Source organism: Mesoplodon densirostris, chromosome 4, assembly GCF_025265405.1.
Source record: "Mesoplodon densirostris isolate mMesDen1 chromosome 4, mMesDen1 primary haplotype, whole genome shotgun sequence".
In the NCBI taxonomy this organism is placed as follows: domain Eukaryota; kingdom Metazoa; phylum Chordata; class Mammalia; order Artiodactyla; family Ziphiidae; genus Mesoplodon; species Mesoplodon densirostris.
In genome coordinates, this window is record NC_082664.1 from 68,846,950 (window position 1) to 68,865,545 (window position 18,596).

At 40.5% G+C, this 18,596-nt stretch overlaps 2 protein-coding genes across 4 annotated transcripts in view; one reads left to right on the plus strand and one right to left on the minus strand.

Moving 5' to 3' along the window:
• NUBPL (NUBP iron-sulfur cluster assembly factor, mitochondrial) overlaps positions 1–18,596 on the minus strand; it is a 346,077-nt gene that overhangs the window by 314,081 nt on the left and 13,400 nt on the right. The window contains exon 1 of one of the 3 annotated variants that reach the window (XM_060096333.1): positions 5,301–5,521. The exons of 1 other annotated variant lie outside the window; for it this stretch is intronic. The gene's annotated coding sequence lies outside the window, so the exon portion shown is untranslated. Of the gene's footprint in view, positions 1–5,063; positions 5,084–5,300; positions 5,522–18,596 lie in introns of those variants that run through there. One more of the 3 variants, XM_060096335.1, reaches the window with a different exon arrangement.
• On the plus strand, positions 5,037–6,059 carry GPR33 (G protein-coupled receptor 33). Its single transcript, XM_060096330.1, has one exon. It carries the CDS (start codon positions 5,037–5,039, stop codon positions 6,057–6,059), a length of 1,023 nt encoding a protein of 340 aa, XP_059952313.1.

Below are 18,596 nucleotides of genomic sequence, written 5' to 3' on the forward strand. Positions count from 1 at the left end.
GAAGAGAAGCTCCTTCCTCAAACAGTCTGCGTCTTTCTCAACAGAGTTAATATCATTGGTTTAATTACCTATTAGATAAAAATACTCACTAGTGAGAGTATTTCTGAGGGGAGTAATGGAAGAACAAAATTTTAGGCTATCTAATTGTGGTACTAGCCCTTGTGCATATTTTGTTAGGGGGTGGGGGTAGGGAATTAAACACTAGTCCAAAATATATTTGTTATTTATAAAATTTACTAGTTGTAGAGTTTGGAAATATAAGGGGGGAGGAGGGAGGAAGAAGAACCTGATCCAAATCCCTTTTTGCACCAATGAAATAGTACAGGGCGGCTGAAGGAGCCCTTGGTTCTTTTCTTGGTGAAAACCTATTGTGAATCACTTAACCTCTCTAAGAGTCAGTTTTCTCATCTTCAAAATTAGTGGGTTTGGATCAAATAATATCTCAGGTTGTTCCAAGTCTGTGAATTAGCTCAAAAGGTATGAAAACCTGGCAAGAAATTGCTTTTAAAAGGCAGTAGCAAGTTTGAAAACGTATCCTTAACTTGAAGCAAAGAAGATCAGTTCTTAGGTTGAAGGTCATAGCCCCAAATGAATTAAGAACTAAAATTTAAGCCTATTTTTTATAAGGCTACAGTAGCAATGAAAGCTTTAAAATTCCAAGTCTAACCTAAATAACAGATTCCTGAGCTTCACTGCTGAGCCACACAGCAGTTTTGATGTATTTTCTCCACTGGTGGTGCAGAGATGAAGAGGAAAGCAAGCAGGAAAGAAATCAGGACACTGAGGTCAGCACAGAGGCTGATCCTAAAATTTCAGAGGTGGATTAGAGAGGAAAATAGAAAATGTAGGGCTCTGTCAGTTCATAAATGTATTACCTGGGTTGTATGATTTTCTTATAATGCGATTGTCTTCTAGGATATGGTAACCAATTCTGTGTTCTTTCCAGCCATTCTCAGCAACTGCACAAATGCAAATCATTCTGCCCGTCAGTCTTCATCTTCCCAAACTAAATAATATTAGTTTTTGGCCTGTTATCATACATTCCATTTCACTGTGAAACTTGATATTTGAGTTTTCCTTTCTGATCATTTTCTCTCCAGCAGCATTAGGTAGCTCATTTCCAAATTTTTTTTTTCCATGCTTGATATTTACCACCTCCCTATGTACCCAACACCATGCATCCATATGCTAACCAACATGCTAGAATCGAGGCAGAGTGGGTGCCTGGTGGGATGACCAAATACGAGAAGGTAATTTTTAATCAGTGTTTTAACACCAGAAACAAGCTTTGTTATGGAGTAACAACACTTAAACAGAATAACTTAAGTAGAATAACTTTGTTTATGGAATTTTTGTAATCTTTCCTTAAAATGGAGAAATGATTTGAAGAAGTACTCATCTCTCTACTTACGCCTCTATAGCACACATTTCACAGAAAAAGGAACAGGGAAACATCAAGAAGCCACTGAATATTTAAATAGTAGGTTCAAGGTTGGGGAGTAGCATCAGCAAGAAGAAAGGCAGATGAGATGAAGGCAAAGTGTCACTGATTTTTGCCTCTGTCCCTGGAGAGGAGATTGCTGATATAGAGTCCCTCTGGCCTTCCCAAGACCGTCTGGCATGAAGATATAACTCCAAGGTAAGATTCCTGAGCAAGCAGCTTTATCCTAGAGCTATCATCTGAATAGATTCTCTAGGCTTTCTCCAGATCAGTTTCCCGAGTTCTTGTGGTTCCCTCCCCCATAGTAGCTCGATGTCCCCAAGCCCAGGCGGGGTCTTCCTGAAAGTCATTTGTGCCAAAGCTGTCACTATAGAAAGGTTTCAAAATAACTCTAAATCTGACAGCCTCTGCCCCTATAGATGAACATCTAGATTTTTTCAGAAATCCCTGGTGGTACCCTAGAATTCAGTAGGGGGCTTTCAGAAGGAAAGAAATATGACATTAAGAGGGCAAAATGAGGCTCTTGCTAGCCTTAATATAACAAATCGAGGGGACTTCCCTGGTGGTCCAATGGTTAAGAATCCACGATTTCACCGCAGGGGGTGCGGGTTCAAGGGTTCGATCCCTGGTCGGGGAAACTAAGATCCCGCATGCCACCCAATGTGGCCAAAAAAAACCAAAACAAGTTGAGCAAACTAAGGGGTAAAAAGTTCCTGAATGCTTAATATGTGCCATGAAGGGAGCTAAGTGGTTCTTCTACATTATCTCACTTAGTCCTCATAAAAAGTCACCGGGGTTTACAAGGTGAAAGGGGCTCAGAGTTAAGAGTCCAAAATTACAGAGCTGTTTAAGTGGTAGAGGTAGGATCGAAACCCACTTCTGTGGGATGCCAGAGCCCCAGTTCTGCCCCACTAATTTATAAGCAAGTACTTCAAAACCGTTTTAAAAGATGTTTAAGGATGAAGAAATCTCCTGGTCATGTGCAATAAATCAAAGTTCTTAGGAAACTTCATATGCCCTTCAGAACGACTACCAGTGTTGCTTTTGCTCAAGTCCTGCATTACTTCCAGATGCCCTTCTATACAGAGCTCAGCCACACAATTTTTAATAAAATCTTCCCTATAATTCAGTTTCTCATATGCACATACACAGAGAGACCACACACATACACACACACACCCAGACATACAAACACTACACGTATACACACTACACAGATAAATACACACAGACCGCAGATACCACAGAGACCACACACAAATACACCACACTTGCACAGATCACAGCTCCACACACACACACACACAGCTCCACACACATCCCATGAATTTATACACACACTAGAGATGAGACACACACCATATATGCACATACATACACACAAATGCACCACAGATATATAGACAGATTACAGACACACATATACACACACAAATAGACACACACAGGCCATACACACACAGTATCAGAAATCCTCCATGGGATTTTGTTTCTCCTTGTCTACTCAAGCCCCAATGTCTATACAGTTTCCACCATATTCATCATCTCATTAACATCTCACCTCCCGCTACTGGCCTCTTCTCTCCATCCTATTCCTTCCCAAATAGGGAACACAAGCTCTTTTCTTTCCATTCCCCAGAGCAACCACCAACACAAGAAGTTGTGATTAATGAGGTTAAGGGAGCCATTACACCATGTCAAACCATAACAAATGGATTAAAATTAACTATTAGACATTCCTCATTTTAAATCTCCTGTGTCATCTCTGCTTCTCAATATCTCATTGACCCTTCCTCCTCTGCAAGCCTCCTAGCCTCCTGCTGTGTTTTCCTGGGGCCCCTCTCTGAAGACCATCCTCCCTCCTCCCCCTCTTCTCATGATCCCAGGACCTTCACCCAGCCTCTTCCTTGGGCTCCCACTCTTTCACTCATCATTGCCTATCCATTCCATGTCCCAAAACTTCACTTTTTATTCCCAAACAGACTACCAAGGTATCTTCCTGAAGAGAACCATTTTTCTACTTTGGGGGAAATTTTTGCAACTCCCTTAGCTGGCAGAATTAAGGTAGTTATGGTTTTAACAGCAATTATTTTATTTCTTCTCTCTGGATATTCTTTGGATGTTTTTGATTAGTGAAAAAAATCATTAGGAATTTCCATTGCTTTATCCAATTTATCAAAAAACAGTTTGTTGATGTGACTCTGTTATAATAGCTATTTTCCAAAATATTCTCACATTTATATTTTTAATACTATAGGAGCAGTTATTCAAGAAATGGGATATTTTGGATAATCAAATACTCCATTTCATGGAGCGTTATCAAAATACACTACACATGAATTACCAGTTTTCAAAGAAGTAACATAGAACATTTATAGGGTTCCCCACCTGCCACAGTGGAGGTATGGTGGGAGATGTTGAATATGAAATTTAACCCCTGTAAGCCTCACTTTCTCCTCTATTTAAACATTTGCCTTTGTATGGAAAAAAATATTTTTATATAAAGTTTCCTGCATACAACAAGTACTGGATAAATATCAGTTCCTTGACTTCTCTCTGTCTTTCCCCTCCTGAAGTAAGAAAGAACTACTGCTATATTCTACCATACACTTTCCTCTTTCATTGATGATTTTGAAGGTACTTCACAATCTTACGGTGCCGAAGGGCTCCTATATGAATATCTGTTCTTACTGTTATGTGCTGAGTGTTAGAATACTAGGTAATAGCATTTACTATATATAATTAGCTCATGGCAGAATCTAATTATAGCTCCCTGTGATTACTAACTTGCAGCCATTGTTGTCATTTTTTTTTTTTTTCTTTTTTTGCGGTATGCGGGCCTCTCACTGTCGTGGCCTCTCCCGTTGCGGAGCACAGGCTCCGGACGCGCAGGCCCAGTGGCCGTGGCTCACGGGCCCAGCCGTTCCACGGCATATGGGATCCTCCCAGATCGGGGCACGAACCCGTATCCCCTGCATCGGCAGGCGGACTCTTAACCACTGCGCCACCAGGGAAGCCCCATTGTTGTCATTTTTGTTATTCAATTTCGTTAGTAACATTGCCCTGACCAAGTCTTAGTCAAGTAAGACTGATTCTACACTGCCTTATTCAAGAATCTGTGCCCATCAAGTAGGGTCAGACTTCTGGTTAATGTCTAAATAGAATTTTTTTTTTGGCTGAGCCAAGGTGGCACATGGGATCTTAATTACCCGACCTGGGATAAAACTCGTGCCCCATGCAGTGGAAGCGTGTAGTCCTAACCACTGGATTGCCAGAGAATTCCCTAAATAGGATATTTTTAGCTGCCTAAATTAATTACTTAACGAAGTCAGAATATTCCAAACATTTCTATTTCACATTAATTTCATTGCATCTGTAGTATTTCTATTTTTGATGCCCCAATTAATCTGATCTTAATTCCTCACACAAAATAAAAGAAAAATATCTGATTTGTATTATTGTAAAAATATTGTTTGTCATTTTAAAAATATTGTCATTTTGACTATGAATATGCAAAAATTACTATTTTAATTTCTATATTTAACCATTGCTTTTGTTTCTTTTTTGTTGTTATTTTCAGCTTCTCATTCCAATTATGGATCCGGTCAACTCTAATGATTACCTGCTCAATGTCTCTACTTTAATAAGAAACAGCATTCACATTCCAACACCTGCCTCAAAAGTGATTGTTGCACTTCTTTTGTTCACGTCATTTATAATTGGCACTATCACCAATGGTCTCTACCTATGGGTGCTAAAATTCAAAATGAAAAAGACTGTTAATACTCTGTTATATTTTCATCTCATTCTCTCTTATTTTATTTCAACATTATTTTTGCCATTTCTGGCCATCTCCTACCTTCAGGAAAATCACTGGAGCTTTGGAATGGCCACATGCAAGGTCTTCAATAGCATTTTGTCTGCAGGGATGTTTGCCTCTGTTTTCTTCCTCTCAGCCATCAGCATTGATCGTTATCTTCTCACTCTTCACCCAGTGTGGTCACAGCTGCACCGAACCCCACGCTGGGTTTCCAGCATCATCTTAGGAGTCTGGATGTTTGCCACTGCCCTCAGCATGCCCTATGTGGTTTTCAGAGAGGCACATGATGACCATAAAGGAAGAGTGACCTGCCAGAATAACTATGCTGTGTCTACTAACTGGGAAGGCAAAAAGATTCAAACATTAAGAAAATGGATTCATGTAGCCTGTTTCAGCAGCCGCTTCTTGCTGGGCTTCCTTCTGCCTTTCCTCATCATCACCTTTTGTTATGAAAGAGTAGCCAAAAAGATGAAAGAGAGGAGCCTCTTCAAATCCAGCAAGCCCTTCAAAGTCATGATGACTGCCGTTATCTCTTTCTTTGTGTGTTGGATGCCCTACCATGTATACCAAGGCTTAATTCTCACTAAGAACAGATCACTACTTTTCCAGTTGACTCTGATACTCACAGTGATAACTACTTCTTTCAATACTGTCTTTTCTCCCACACTCTACCTATTTACTGGGGAGAACTTCAGAAAGGTTTTCAAGAAGTCTGTTCTTGCTCTTTTTGAGTCAACATTCAGTGAAGATTCTTCGGAAGAAAGGACACAAAACCTAAATTCAGAAGCCGATATTTAAATTCTGGATCCCAGAGCAAAGAATGGATTCTTAGTCAATGATATCACCAGAGACAGACCCTCAACTCTTGTATAATATAGTCCCTATATTAGAGAGACACCTGGGCTGTACTATAGTTAGATCTATGAATCTTATAAGGGCTGTAAAATGTGATGGGGGATGTTGCAAATGTGATTTTTTTTTTTACTTTCGTTGTGGTAAAATATATATAACATATAACACCATTTTTCATTGTACATTTTAGTGGCATGACCTAAATTCACAATTTTTTGCAACCATCACCACTATCCATTTCCAAAATGTTTTATCACCCAAAAGAGAAACTCTACCCATTAAGCAATAACTCCTCTTTCACGCCCCTACCCCCCACTCTTTCCCCTAGCTCTTCATATCCTCCAATCTGCTTTCTATCTCTATGAATTTGCTATTCTAGATATTCCATATAAGTGGAATCATACAATATTTCTCCTTTTGTGTCTGGCTTATTTAACTTAGCATAATGTTTTCAAGGTTCATCCATGTTGTAACATGTATCAGAACTCATTCTTTTTATGGCTAAATAATATTATGTTATATGTATATACCACATTTTGTTTATCCATTCTTCTGTTGAGAGACATTTGAGTCGTTTCCACCTTTTGGCTATTGTAAATAATGCTACCATGAACACTGGTGTACAAGTGTCTGTTTGAGTCTTTATTTTCAATTATTTTGAATTGCTGGGTCATGTGGCAATTCTATGTTTACGTTTTTGAGGAATTGCCACTTTTTTCCATAACAGCTGTACCATGTTGCATTCTCATCAGCAATGTACAAAAGTTCTAGTTTCTCCATACCCTCACCAACACCTATTATTTTCCTTTTTTTCAATTATAGCCATCCTAGTTGGTGTGAACTGATGCAAATGTGATTCTTAACCTTTGATTTTTGAGGCTATAGTAATATCACTTTCTGAATACCAATAGAACCCATCAATCTGAATTTTCTGTCACAGAATTTTCTACCAAATAGACATTTAGACCAAGGTCTTTATTCAGATAGCACCTAAATTATTTAACTGGTATGAACAAAATTTAACATGGAGATGACAAGGCACTCATCTTGTCATCTCCATGTTAAAGAATAAAGAATTTATACTTTAATGTTTTAAGTATAAAGATACTTTAAATGTCTTTTTAATATTTATGGATTAAGCTGTCACAGAAATATGGGACTAACACAATTATAAATGTTTGTGAGCCTGCCTGGGTAATGTCACAGTACATTTAATTCTAAAATAGCAATAACAAAATTAACTTTGTTTCCCTGGTTTTCAAGTTTTGCATCAAGTTTTTGAAAAACATTACAGCACCTAAGTTATATAGGACCACATGGTATCAGTGACCTATTACCTTTTATATATTTAGTTAGTTCTATCTGTCGGTCAACACATATCAATCAATAAGTAGTTCTATCTAGTTCAACTAATACAGAAGGCAGATATTTAGGCCACAATGCAAACTCAGTCTCTAAATATTTCAGCTAGCTTTGCACAGACAATTCCAAGACACAGGCGTACATCCTCCTCAGAAATCCCCCAAAAGGATGATATTAATTACAAAGGGTTACAGAGAAGAAGGGAAATTAATTTTCATTACTAACTTTTCATAGTGGGAAAGTAACAGTAGTTCTGTGCCCTAGAAATTCTGCTAATTGACTTGGCATCACTGCTTTCTTGGGCAACTAGAGGCTTGGCCTCTCTCACTTTGAATATAAGGGACAAAAAATTTTGGGTAGGTGAACAGTTTCATTGTTGGCCCCTATTTCAACTTTTGGAGCCTTGAAAAGTGTCCCAGAGATGGAGAAGTAGGAAGGAAGCCCAGGCTGTGGCTCTGAGGGGCCCTTCAGCAAGAAGAGGCTGCTGCTCCTTCCCTCCACACACTCTCCCAGGGCCTGATAAGCCCACTGGAGTTTATGATGCAGGACTTAAAAAAGCAAGTTATTGGATGGAACATAATGATTCTTTGAAGCAAGAATCTTACTTTGGAAACCTAACAGCCACAGAGCCTTTGGTCTCCCTCCTCATATTTGCTACAGTAACAAACAAGGAAGTGCTCTTCCCGGGCTCTTTTATGTACTTTGTTCCATCTCTCTATAGACTGTAAACTCCTCAAAGACAGAGAGAAGCCTATCAATCACACTATTTCTTTTCTATAGTACTACATGTAAGTGATATCCAGTAAAATATACTTAATGAAAATTGAATACGGGTCATCACAATATGTGATTTGAAAAAGGACTTTGGGTATAAAATAATAGGATTGAACCAGATTTTTATTTAAAAAAGATTTACATCGGGCTTCCCTGGTGGCGCAGTAGTTGAGAGTCTGCCTGCCGATGCAGGGGACACGGGTTCGTGCCCCAGTCCGGGAAGATCCCACATGCCGCGGAGCAGCTGGGCCCGTGAGCCATGGCTGCTGAGTCTGTGCGTCCGGAGCCTGTGCTCCACAATGGCAGAGGCCACAACAGTGAGAGGCCCGCATACCACACACACACACACACACACACACACACACAAAAGATTTACATCACACTTACCTTGTGCCCAGGCATGGTTCAAAATGCTTTACAAACAGTAACTCACTTAATCCCACAGCAATTCTATGAAGTAGGTCACATTGTCCTCACTATTTTACAGGCTGTGAAACTGAAGCACTTGCCCAAGGCCACACAGTAAGCAAGTGGAAGAGCCAGTATTGCAAGTCCAGGCAGTCTGGTGCTAGAATCAATCCATGCTCTTAATCACCCTACCCACTGCCTGAGGTCACTGTTAGGAGGCTGTGAGGCAGGGCTTCCAGCCCAGATATACATAGTCCGTTTATTTCATCAGAATTCACTATATTGACGGCAAAAATCAAACAGAAGTTCCTAGAAAATGTCAGTATCCACATACGATGTAAAAAAAAGAAAAAGCATTGAATTTGTAATCAGGAGGTTTGGGTGGTGGTCTGGCTTTGCCTCTAGCTTGGTGTTTTATTTGGGGCAGATTACCCACATTTTCTGGGCCTTACCTTCCTTATCTATAATATGGGACAGCTCTGAATGAGATTATGTATATGAAATTACTTCTAAAATATAAAACACTATGTAAGTATAAGATATTATGAGGACTTTTTTTAAGAAGTCACTTCAGTTTTAATAAGTAGGGTGTAAACTTGAGAAAATTCTCCCCAAATGTATTTTTTAATTTCCCTTAAAACTATGGTTAACTTTTAGAAAACCTGCTTGTTATGGTTGTGTTGATCTCATCAACATCTTCACTACTGTGAATTCTCCAGACCCAAGAGGTTTATAAACAAAGAATTAGTGGCTTTCCTTTATGGAAATTGTGTGTGGAGACAGTGTATTAAAACAGTGTGCCTATTAGCATCAAATTATATGAACCTGCTTCATTATATTAGCCTCAAACTGGCTCAAGAACAGAATATAGGGATGATTAGAGATAGGTTTCAAATGCTAGCTTAAGTTCTTTCCTCAAGAAATGGCTCCTGGAGGAGCTTCAAGATGGCGGAAGAGAAACGTGGAGATCACCTTCCTCCCCACAAATACATTTACATGTGGAATAACTCCTACAGAACACCTACTGAACGCTGGCAGAAGACTTCAGACCTCCCAAAAGGCAAGAAACTCCCCCACACACCTGGGTAGGGCAAAAGAAAAAAGAAAAAACAGAGACAAAAGAATAGGGATGGGACCTGCACCAGTGGGAGGGAGCCGTGAAGGAGGAAAGGTTTCCACACACTAGGAAGCCCCTTCGCGGGCGGAGGCTGCGGGTGGCGGAGCGGGGAGCTTCGGAGCCGCGGAGGAGAGCACAGCAACAGGGGTGCGGAGGGCAAAGCAGAGAGATTCCCACACAGAGGATCGGTGCCGACCAGCACTCACCAGCCAGAGAGGCTTGTCTGCTCACCCGCCGGGGCGGGCGGGGCTGGGAGCTGAGGCTCGGGCTTCGGTTGGATTGCAGGGAGAGGACTGGGGTTGGCGACATGAACACAGCCTGAACGGGCTAGTGAGCCACAGCTAGCCGGGAGGGAGTCCAGGAAAAGGTCTGGAGCTGCCAAAGAGGCAAGAGACTTTTTCTGCCTCTTTGTTTCCTGGTGCGCGAGGAGAGGGGATTAAGAGCGCTGCATAAAGGAGCTCCAGAGACTGGCGCGAGCCGCGGCTGTCAGCGCAGACACCAGAGACGGGCATGAAACGCTAAGGCTGCTTCTGAAGCCACCAAGAATCCCTTGTGCAAGCACAGGTCACTATCCACACCTCCCCTCCCAGGAGCCTGTGCAGCACGCCACTGCCAGAGTCCCGTGATCCAGGGACAACTTCCCCGGGAGAACACACGGCGCGCCTCAGGCTGGTGCAACATCAGGACAGCCTCTGCCGCCGCAGGCTCGCCCACACTCCGTACCCCTCCCTCCCCCCGGCCTCCCCCCGGCCTCCCCCCGGCCTGAGTGAGCCAGAGCCCTCGAATCAGCTGCCACTTTAACCCCGTCCTGTCTGAGCAAAGAACAAACGCCCTCCGGCGACCTACACGCAGAGGCGGGGCCAAATCCAAAGCTGAACCCCAGGAGCTGTGCGAACAAAGAAGAGAAAGGGAAATCTCTCCCAGCAGCCTCAGGAGCAGTGGATTAAATCTCCAAAGTCTACTTGATATACCCTGCATCTGTGGAATACCTGAATAGACAACGAATCATCCCAAATTGAGGTGGTGGACGTTGGGAGCACCGATAAATATATTTCTTTCCCTTTCTCTCTTTTTCCGTGTGGATGACAGGGTCTTGGTGCTCTGACTGGGCATCAGGCCTGTGCCTCTGAGGTGGGAGAGCCAAGTTCAGGACACTGGTCCACCAGAGACCTCCCAGCTCAAAGTAATATCAAACAGCAAAAATCTCCCAGAGATCTCCATCTCAACGCCAAGACCCAGCTCTACTCAACAACCAGCAAGCTCCAGTGCTGGACACCCTATGCCAAACAACTAGCAAGACAGGACCACGGCCCCACCCATTAGCAGAGAGGCTGCCTAAGATCATAATAAGGTCACAGACACCCCAAAACACACCACCAGACGTGGACCTGCCCACCAGAAAGAAAAGATCCAGCCTCATCCACCAAAACACAAGCACTAGTCCCCTCCATCAGGAAGCCTACACAAGCCACTGAACCAACCTAACCACTGGGGGAGGACACCAAAAACAACGGGAACTATGAACCTGCAGCCTGCGAAAAGGAGACCCCAAACACAGTAAGTTAAGGAAAATGAGAAGACAGAGAAATACACAGCAGATGAAGGAGCAAAGTAAAAACCCACCAGACCAAACAAATGAAGAGGAAATAGGCAGTCTACCTGGAAAAGAATTCAGAATAATGATAGTAAAGATGATCCAGTACCTTGGAAATAGAATGCAGAAAATAAAAGAAACGTTTAACAAGGACCTAGAAGAACTAAAAAGCAAACAAACAATGATGAACAACACAATAAATGAAATTAAAAATTCTCCAGAAGGAATGAATAGCAGAATAACTGAGGCAGAAGAATGGATGTGACCTGGAAGATAAAATAGTGGAAGTAACTACTGCAGAGCAAAATAAAGAAAAAAGAATGAAAAGAATTGAGGACAGTCTCAGAGACCTCTGGGACAACATTAAACACACCAACATTTGATTTACAGGGGTCATAGAAGAAGAAGAAAAAATAAAGGGACTGAGAAAATATTTGAAGAGATTATAGTTGAAAAATACCCTAGTTTGGGAAAGGAAATAGTTAATCAAGTCCAGGAAGTGCAGAGAGTCCCATACAGGATAAATCCATGGAGAAACATGCCAAGACATGTATTAATCAAATTATCAAAAATTAAATACAAAGAAAACATATTAAAAGTAACAAGGGAAAAACAACAAATCACATACAAGGGAATCCCCATAAGGTTAACAGCTGATCTTTCAGCAGAAACCCTGCAAGCCAGAAGGAAGTGGCAGGACATATTTAAAGTGATGAAAGGGAAAAACCTAAAACCACGATTACTCTACCCAGCAAGGATTTCATTCAGATTCGACAGAGAAATTAAAAGTTTTACAGACAAGCAAAAGCTAAGAGAATTCAGCACCACCAAATAAGCTTTACAACAAATGCTAAAGGAACTTCTCTAGGCAGGAAACACAAGAAGAGGAAAAGACCTACAAAAACAAACCCATAACAATTAAGAAAATGGTCATAGGAACATACATATCGATAATTACCTTAAATGTAAATGGATTAAATGCTCCCACCAAAAGACATAGACTGGCTGAATGGATACAAAAACAAGACCTGTATACATGCTGTCTGCAAGAGACCCACTTCAGACCTAGGGACACATACAGACTGAAAGTGAGGGGATGCAAAAAGATATTCCATACAAATGGAAATCAAAAGAAAGCTGGAGGAGCAATTCTCATATCAGACAAAATAGACCTCAAAACAAAGACTATTACAAGAGACAAAGAAGGACACTACATAATGATCAAGGGACAATCCAAGAAGAAGATATAAGAATTGGAAATATTTATGCACCCAACATAGGAGCACCTCAATACATAAGGCAAATGCTAGCCACCACAAAAGGGGAAATTGACAGTAACACAAACAGAGTAGGGGACTTTAACACCCCACTTTCACGAATGGACAGATCATCCAAAATGAAAATAAATAAGGAAACACAAGCTTTAAATGATACATTAACCAAGATGGACTTAATTGATATTTATAGGACATTCCATCCAAAAACAACAGAATACACTTTCTTCTCAAGTGCTCATGGAATATTCTCCAGGATAGATCATATCTTGGGTCACAAATCAAGCCTTGGTAAATTTAAAAACTGAAATTATATCAAGTGTATCTTTTCCCACCACAATGCTATGAGACTAGATATCAATTAGAGGAAAAAATCTGTAAAAAATATAAACACGTGAAGGCTAAACAATACACTACTTAATACCCAAGAGATCACTGAAGAAATCAAAGAGGAAATCAAAAAATACTTAAAAACAAACGACAATGAAAACATGACGACCCCAAACCTATGGGATGCAGCAAAAGCAGTTCTAAGAGGGAAGTTTATAGCAATAGAACCCTACCTTAAGAAACAAGAAACATCTCAAATAAACAACCTAACCTTACACCTAAAGCAATTAGAGAAAGAAGAACAAAAAAAACCCAAAGTTAAGAGAAGGAAAGAAATCATAAAGATCAGATCAGAAATAAATGAAAAAGAAATGAAGGAAACAATAGCAAAGATCAATAAAACTAAAAGCTGGTTCTTTGAGAAGATAAACAAAATTGATAAAGCATTAGTCAGACTCATCAAGACAAAAAGGGAGAAGACCCAAATCAATAGAATTAGAAATGAAACAGGAGAAGTAACAACTGACACTGCAGAAATACAAAGGATCATGAGAGATTACTACAAGCAACTCTATGCTAATAAAATGGACAACCTGGAGGAAATGGACAAATTCTTAGAAAAGCACAACCTTCCGAGACTGAACCAGGAAGAAACAGAAAATATAAACAGACCAATCACAAGCACTGAAATTGAACCTGTGATTTAAAATCTTCCAACAAACAAAAGTCCAGGACCAGATGGATTCACAGGCCAATTCTATCAAACATTTAGAGAAGAGCTAACACCTATCCTTCTCAAACTCTTCCAAAATATAGGAGAGGGGGGAACACTCCCAAACTCATTCTATGAGGCCACCATCACCCTGATACCAAAACCAGACAAAGATGTCACAAGGAAAGAAAACTACAGGCCAATATCACTGATGAACATAGCTGCAAAAATCCTTAACAAAATACTAGCAAACAGAATCCAAAAGCACATTAAAAGAATCATACACCATGATCAAGTGGGGTTTATCCCAGGAATGCAAGGATTCTTCAATATATGGAAATCAATCAATGTGATACACCATATTAAGAAATTGAAGAATAAAAACCATATGATCATCTCAATAGATGCAGAAAAAGTTTTTTACAAAATTCAACACCCATCTATGATAAAAAAACCCCAGAAGGTAGGCATAGAGGGAACTTACCTCAACATAATAGGGCCATATATGACAAACCCACAGCCAACGTCATCCTCAGTGGTGAAAAATTGAAACCATTTCCACTAAGATCAGGAATAAGACAAGGCTGCCCACTCTCACCACTATTACTCAACATAGTTTCGAAAGTTTTAGCCACAGCAATCAGAGAAGAAAAAGAAATAAAAGGAATCAGAAAAGAAGAAGTAAAACTGTCACTGTTTGCAGATGACATGATACTGTACATAGAGAATCCTAAAGATGCTACCAGAAAACTACTAGAGCTAATCAATGAATTTGGTAAAGTAGCAGGATACACAATTAATGCACAGAAATCTCTTGCATTCCTATACACTAATGATGAAAAATCTGAAAGTGAAATCAAGGAAACACTCCCACTTACCACTGCAACAAAAAGAATAAAGTTCCTAGGAATAAACCTACCTAAGGAGACAAAAGACCTGTATGCAGAAAACTATAAGACACTGATGAAAGAAATTAAAGATGATACAAATAGATGGGGAGATATACCATGTTCTTGGATTGGAAGAATCAACATTGTGAAAATGACTCTACTACCCAAAGCAATCTACAGATTCAGTGCAATCCCTTATCAAACTATCAATGGCATTTTTCACAGAACCAGAACAAAAAATTTCACAATTTGTATGGAAACACAAAAGACCCCGAATAGCCAAAGCAATTTTTAGAAAGAAAAATGGAGCTGGAGGAATCAGGCTCCCTGACTTCAGACTGTACTACAAAGATACAGTAATCAAGACAGTATGGTACTGGCACAAAAACAGAAATATAGACTAGTGGAACAGGATAGAAAGCCCAGAGATAACCCCTGCACATATGGTCACCTTAATTTTGATAAAGGAGGCAAGAATATACAGTGGAGAAAAGACAGCCTCTTCAATAAGTGGTGCTGGGAAAACTGGACAGCTACATGTAAAAGAATGAAATTATAACACTCCCTAACACCATACACAAAAGTAAACTCAAAATGGATTAAAGACCTAAAGTAAGGCCAGACACTATCAAACTCTTGGAGGAAAACATAGAACACTCTATGACATAAATCACAGCAAGATCCTTTTTGACCCACCTCCTAGAGAAATGGAAATAAAAACAAAAATAAACAAATGGGACCTAATGAAACTTAAAAGCTTTTGCACAGCAAAGGAAACCATAAACAAGACCAAAGACAACCCTCAGAATGGGAGAAAATATTTGCAAATGAAGTAACTGACAAAGGACTAATCTCCAAAATTTACAAGCAGCCCATGCAGCTCAATATCAAAAAAACGAACAACCCAATCCAAAAATGGGCAGAAGAGCTAAATAGACATTTCTCCAAAGAAGATATATAGATTTCCCAAAAACACAAGAAAGAATGCTCAACATCATTAATCATTAGAGAAATGCAAATCAAAACTACAATGAGATATCTCACACCAGTCAGAATGGCCATCATCAAAAAATCTACAAACAGGGGCTTCCCTGGTGGCGCAGTGGTTGAGAGTCCGCCTGCCGATGCAGGGGACGCGGGTTCGTGCCCCAGTCTGGGAGGATCCCACTTGCCGCGGAGCGGCTGGGCCTGTGAGCCATGGCCGCTGAGCCTGCACGTCCGGAGCCTGTGCTCCGCAACGGGAGAGGCCACAACAGTGAGAGGCCCACGTAATGCAAAAAAAAAAAAAAATCTACAAACAACAAATGCTGGAGAGGGTGTGGAGAAAAGGGAACCCTCTTGCACTGTTGGTGGGAATGTAAATTGATACAACCACTATGGAGAACAGTATGGAGGTTCCTTAAAAACTAAAAATAATACTACCCTACAGCCCAGCAATCCCACTGCTGGGTATATACCCTGAGAAAACCATAATTCAAAAAGAGTCATGTACCACAATGTTCATTGCAGCTCTATTTACAATTGCCAGGACATGGAAGCAACCTAAGTGTCCATTGACAGATGAATGGATAAAGATGTGGCACATATATAGAATGGAATATTACTCAGCCATAAAAGAAACAAAATTGAGTTATTTGTAGTGAGGTGGATGGTCGTAGAGTCTGTCATACAAAGTGAAGTAGGTGAGAAAGAGAAAAACAAATATCGTATGCTAACACATATATATGGAATCTAAAAAAAAAAGAAAAAAGTTCTGACGAACCCAGGGGCAGGACAGGAATAAATACGTAGACGTAGAGAATGAACTTGAGGACACTGGGAGGGAGAAAGGTAAGCTGGGAGAAAGTGAGAGTGGCATGGACATTTATACACTACCAAATGTAAAACCGATAGCTAGTGGGAAGCAGCCACATAGCACAGTGAGATCAGCTGGGTGCTTTGTGACCACCTAGAGGGGTGTGATAGGGAGGGTGGGAGGGAGGGAGACACAAGAGGGAAGACATATGGGGATATATGTATATGTATAGCTGATTCACTTTGTTATACAGCAGAAACTAACACACCATTGTAAAGCAATTATACTCCAATAAAGATGTTAAAAAAAAAAAAAGAAATCACTCCTTGATATATATATATATATATCAAACTGAATCACTTTGCAGTACAGTTTAAACTTACACAACATTGTAAATTAACTATACTTCAAATAAAGAAATAAATAAGAAACTATATTAAAATTTTAAAAGAAAGAACAAAAGGAAGGAAGGAAGGAAGGAAGGAAGAAAGAAAGAAAGAAAGAAAGAAAGAAAGAAACGGCTCCTTGGTTTAGTGAGATGAATGGGCTGCCCAGCTGCTAACATATCTGAGAGAGGTTTGGTATAAGGTAGGATGGTATTTGCAACACAAAGCTGATTCCATATAGCCTGAGAAACTAGGGGCAACAATTGTTCACAAGTATGGTTTATGTATCTGGCACTGTGGTAGGCTCTGAGAATACAACAGAGAATAAGACACAATCCCTGTCTTCACAGAGCTTAAAGCCTAGTGTGGTGGTTCTGAATTGGCTCCACATTATAATTATCTGAGACACTTTTTAAAATTTCCAGTGTCTAGGCCTTACTCAAACCAGTTAAAACCAAAATCTCTAGGGGCAGGACCCAGGAATCTGTATTTTTTTTAAGTTATCAGTTTGACTGTAAAATACAACCAGAATAGAAGACCAGTGTTTAATGGGAAAGAAAAAGGAGTAAAAAGGTCATTACAGTACAAAGGAGTAAGTGCCATGTTTGGAGTAACAGACAAAAGCCTGCAACCCAGGTTTTACCAGTCAGAGAAGTTTTCCCTGTTGAGTGCTGCAGAACAGTGTTAAACATCTAAAGCAGGAGAAGGACAATAAGACAGAGGAAGCAGAATGTGTAAAAGCCCCAGAGCAAATGAACACAGTGCTATAAAGCAGCACTACCCAAACTTGAATGTTCATGAGCATCACCTAGTGATCTTGCTGAAATGCTGATTCTAATGCAGGAAATCTGCAGGAGGCTGAGATTCCACATTTCCAATATGATCCTAGGGGATCCATTGCTGCTGAATCAAAGAGTATGATTGGAGAATAGATGTGAGAAGCAGGCACGGCCAAGATGAGCTGGAAAGGTCAACCAGGCCTAGATACCAAAAGCCCCTGCTAAGGAGTTTGGACTTGATCCTAGACTTTATCATGAGGGCAATAGGGAGCCACTGAAGGGCCTTTAGCCAAAGAGTGATAGAATTAGGTTTGCATTTTATTTTTTTAAATAAATTGATTGATTTTTGGCTGCATTGGGTCTTCGTTGCTGCACAAGGGCTTTTCTCTAGTTGCAGTGAGTGGGGGCTACTCTTTGTTGCAGTGCATGGGCTTCTCACTGCGGTGGCTTCTCGTTGCAGAGCACGGGCTCTAGGTACACGGGCTTCAGTAGTTGTGGCATGTGGGCTCAGTAGTTGTGGCGCACGGGCATAGTTGCTCTGTAGCATGTGGGATCTTCCCTGACCAGGGCTCGAACCCATGTCCCCTGCATTGGCAGGCAGATTCTTAACCACTACGGCACCAGGAAGTCCCTAGATTTGCATTTTAGAAAGACCAATCTGACAAGTCAAACTAGAGGTGAGTGATCAAATGGGACAAAGTTGCAGTAATCTGGGTAACAGATGATGGGGCTGAACAAAGAAAGTAGAAGAGGGGAATGGAGAAAAGTGGAAAGTCTTGTCCTATAAATTCTGTTGGTTGAGGGTTCAAGGGAGAGGGGGAAATTGAGGATGACTTGTATCAGTTAGTGTTCTTGAATGCGAACAGTAGATTTCATTCTGGCTGGTTTAACCTGAAACTGGTTTATAAGAGGATATTAAATAGTTCACAAAATTATTGGGATGTCTGGAGAAACGTTCAAGGCTAAGCTTCCAGGGACAGTGCCTGACACCTGACGCAGGCCATAAAACTATCCAGGTCAGGAATCTGTCTATATCAGTCAATGGTACCAATTACTGCTGCT

What these genes read in the sequence shown, in the direction of transcription:
- GPR33 (XM_060096330.1), top strand. Translation starts at nt 5,037, where the DNA reads ATGGATCCGGTCAACTCTAATGATTACCTGCTCAATGTCTCTACTTTA.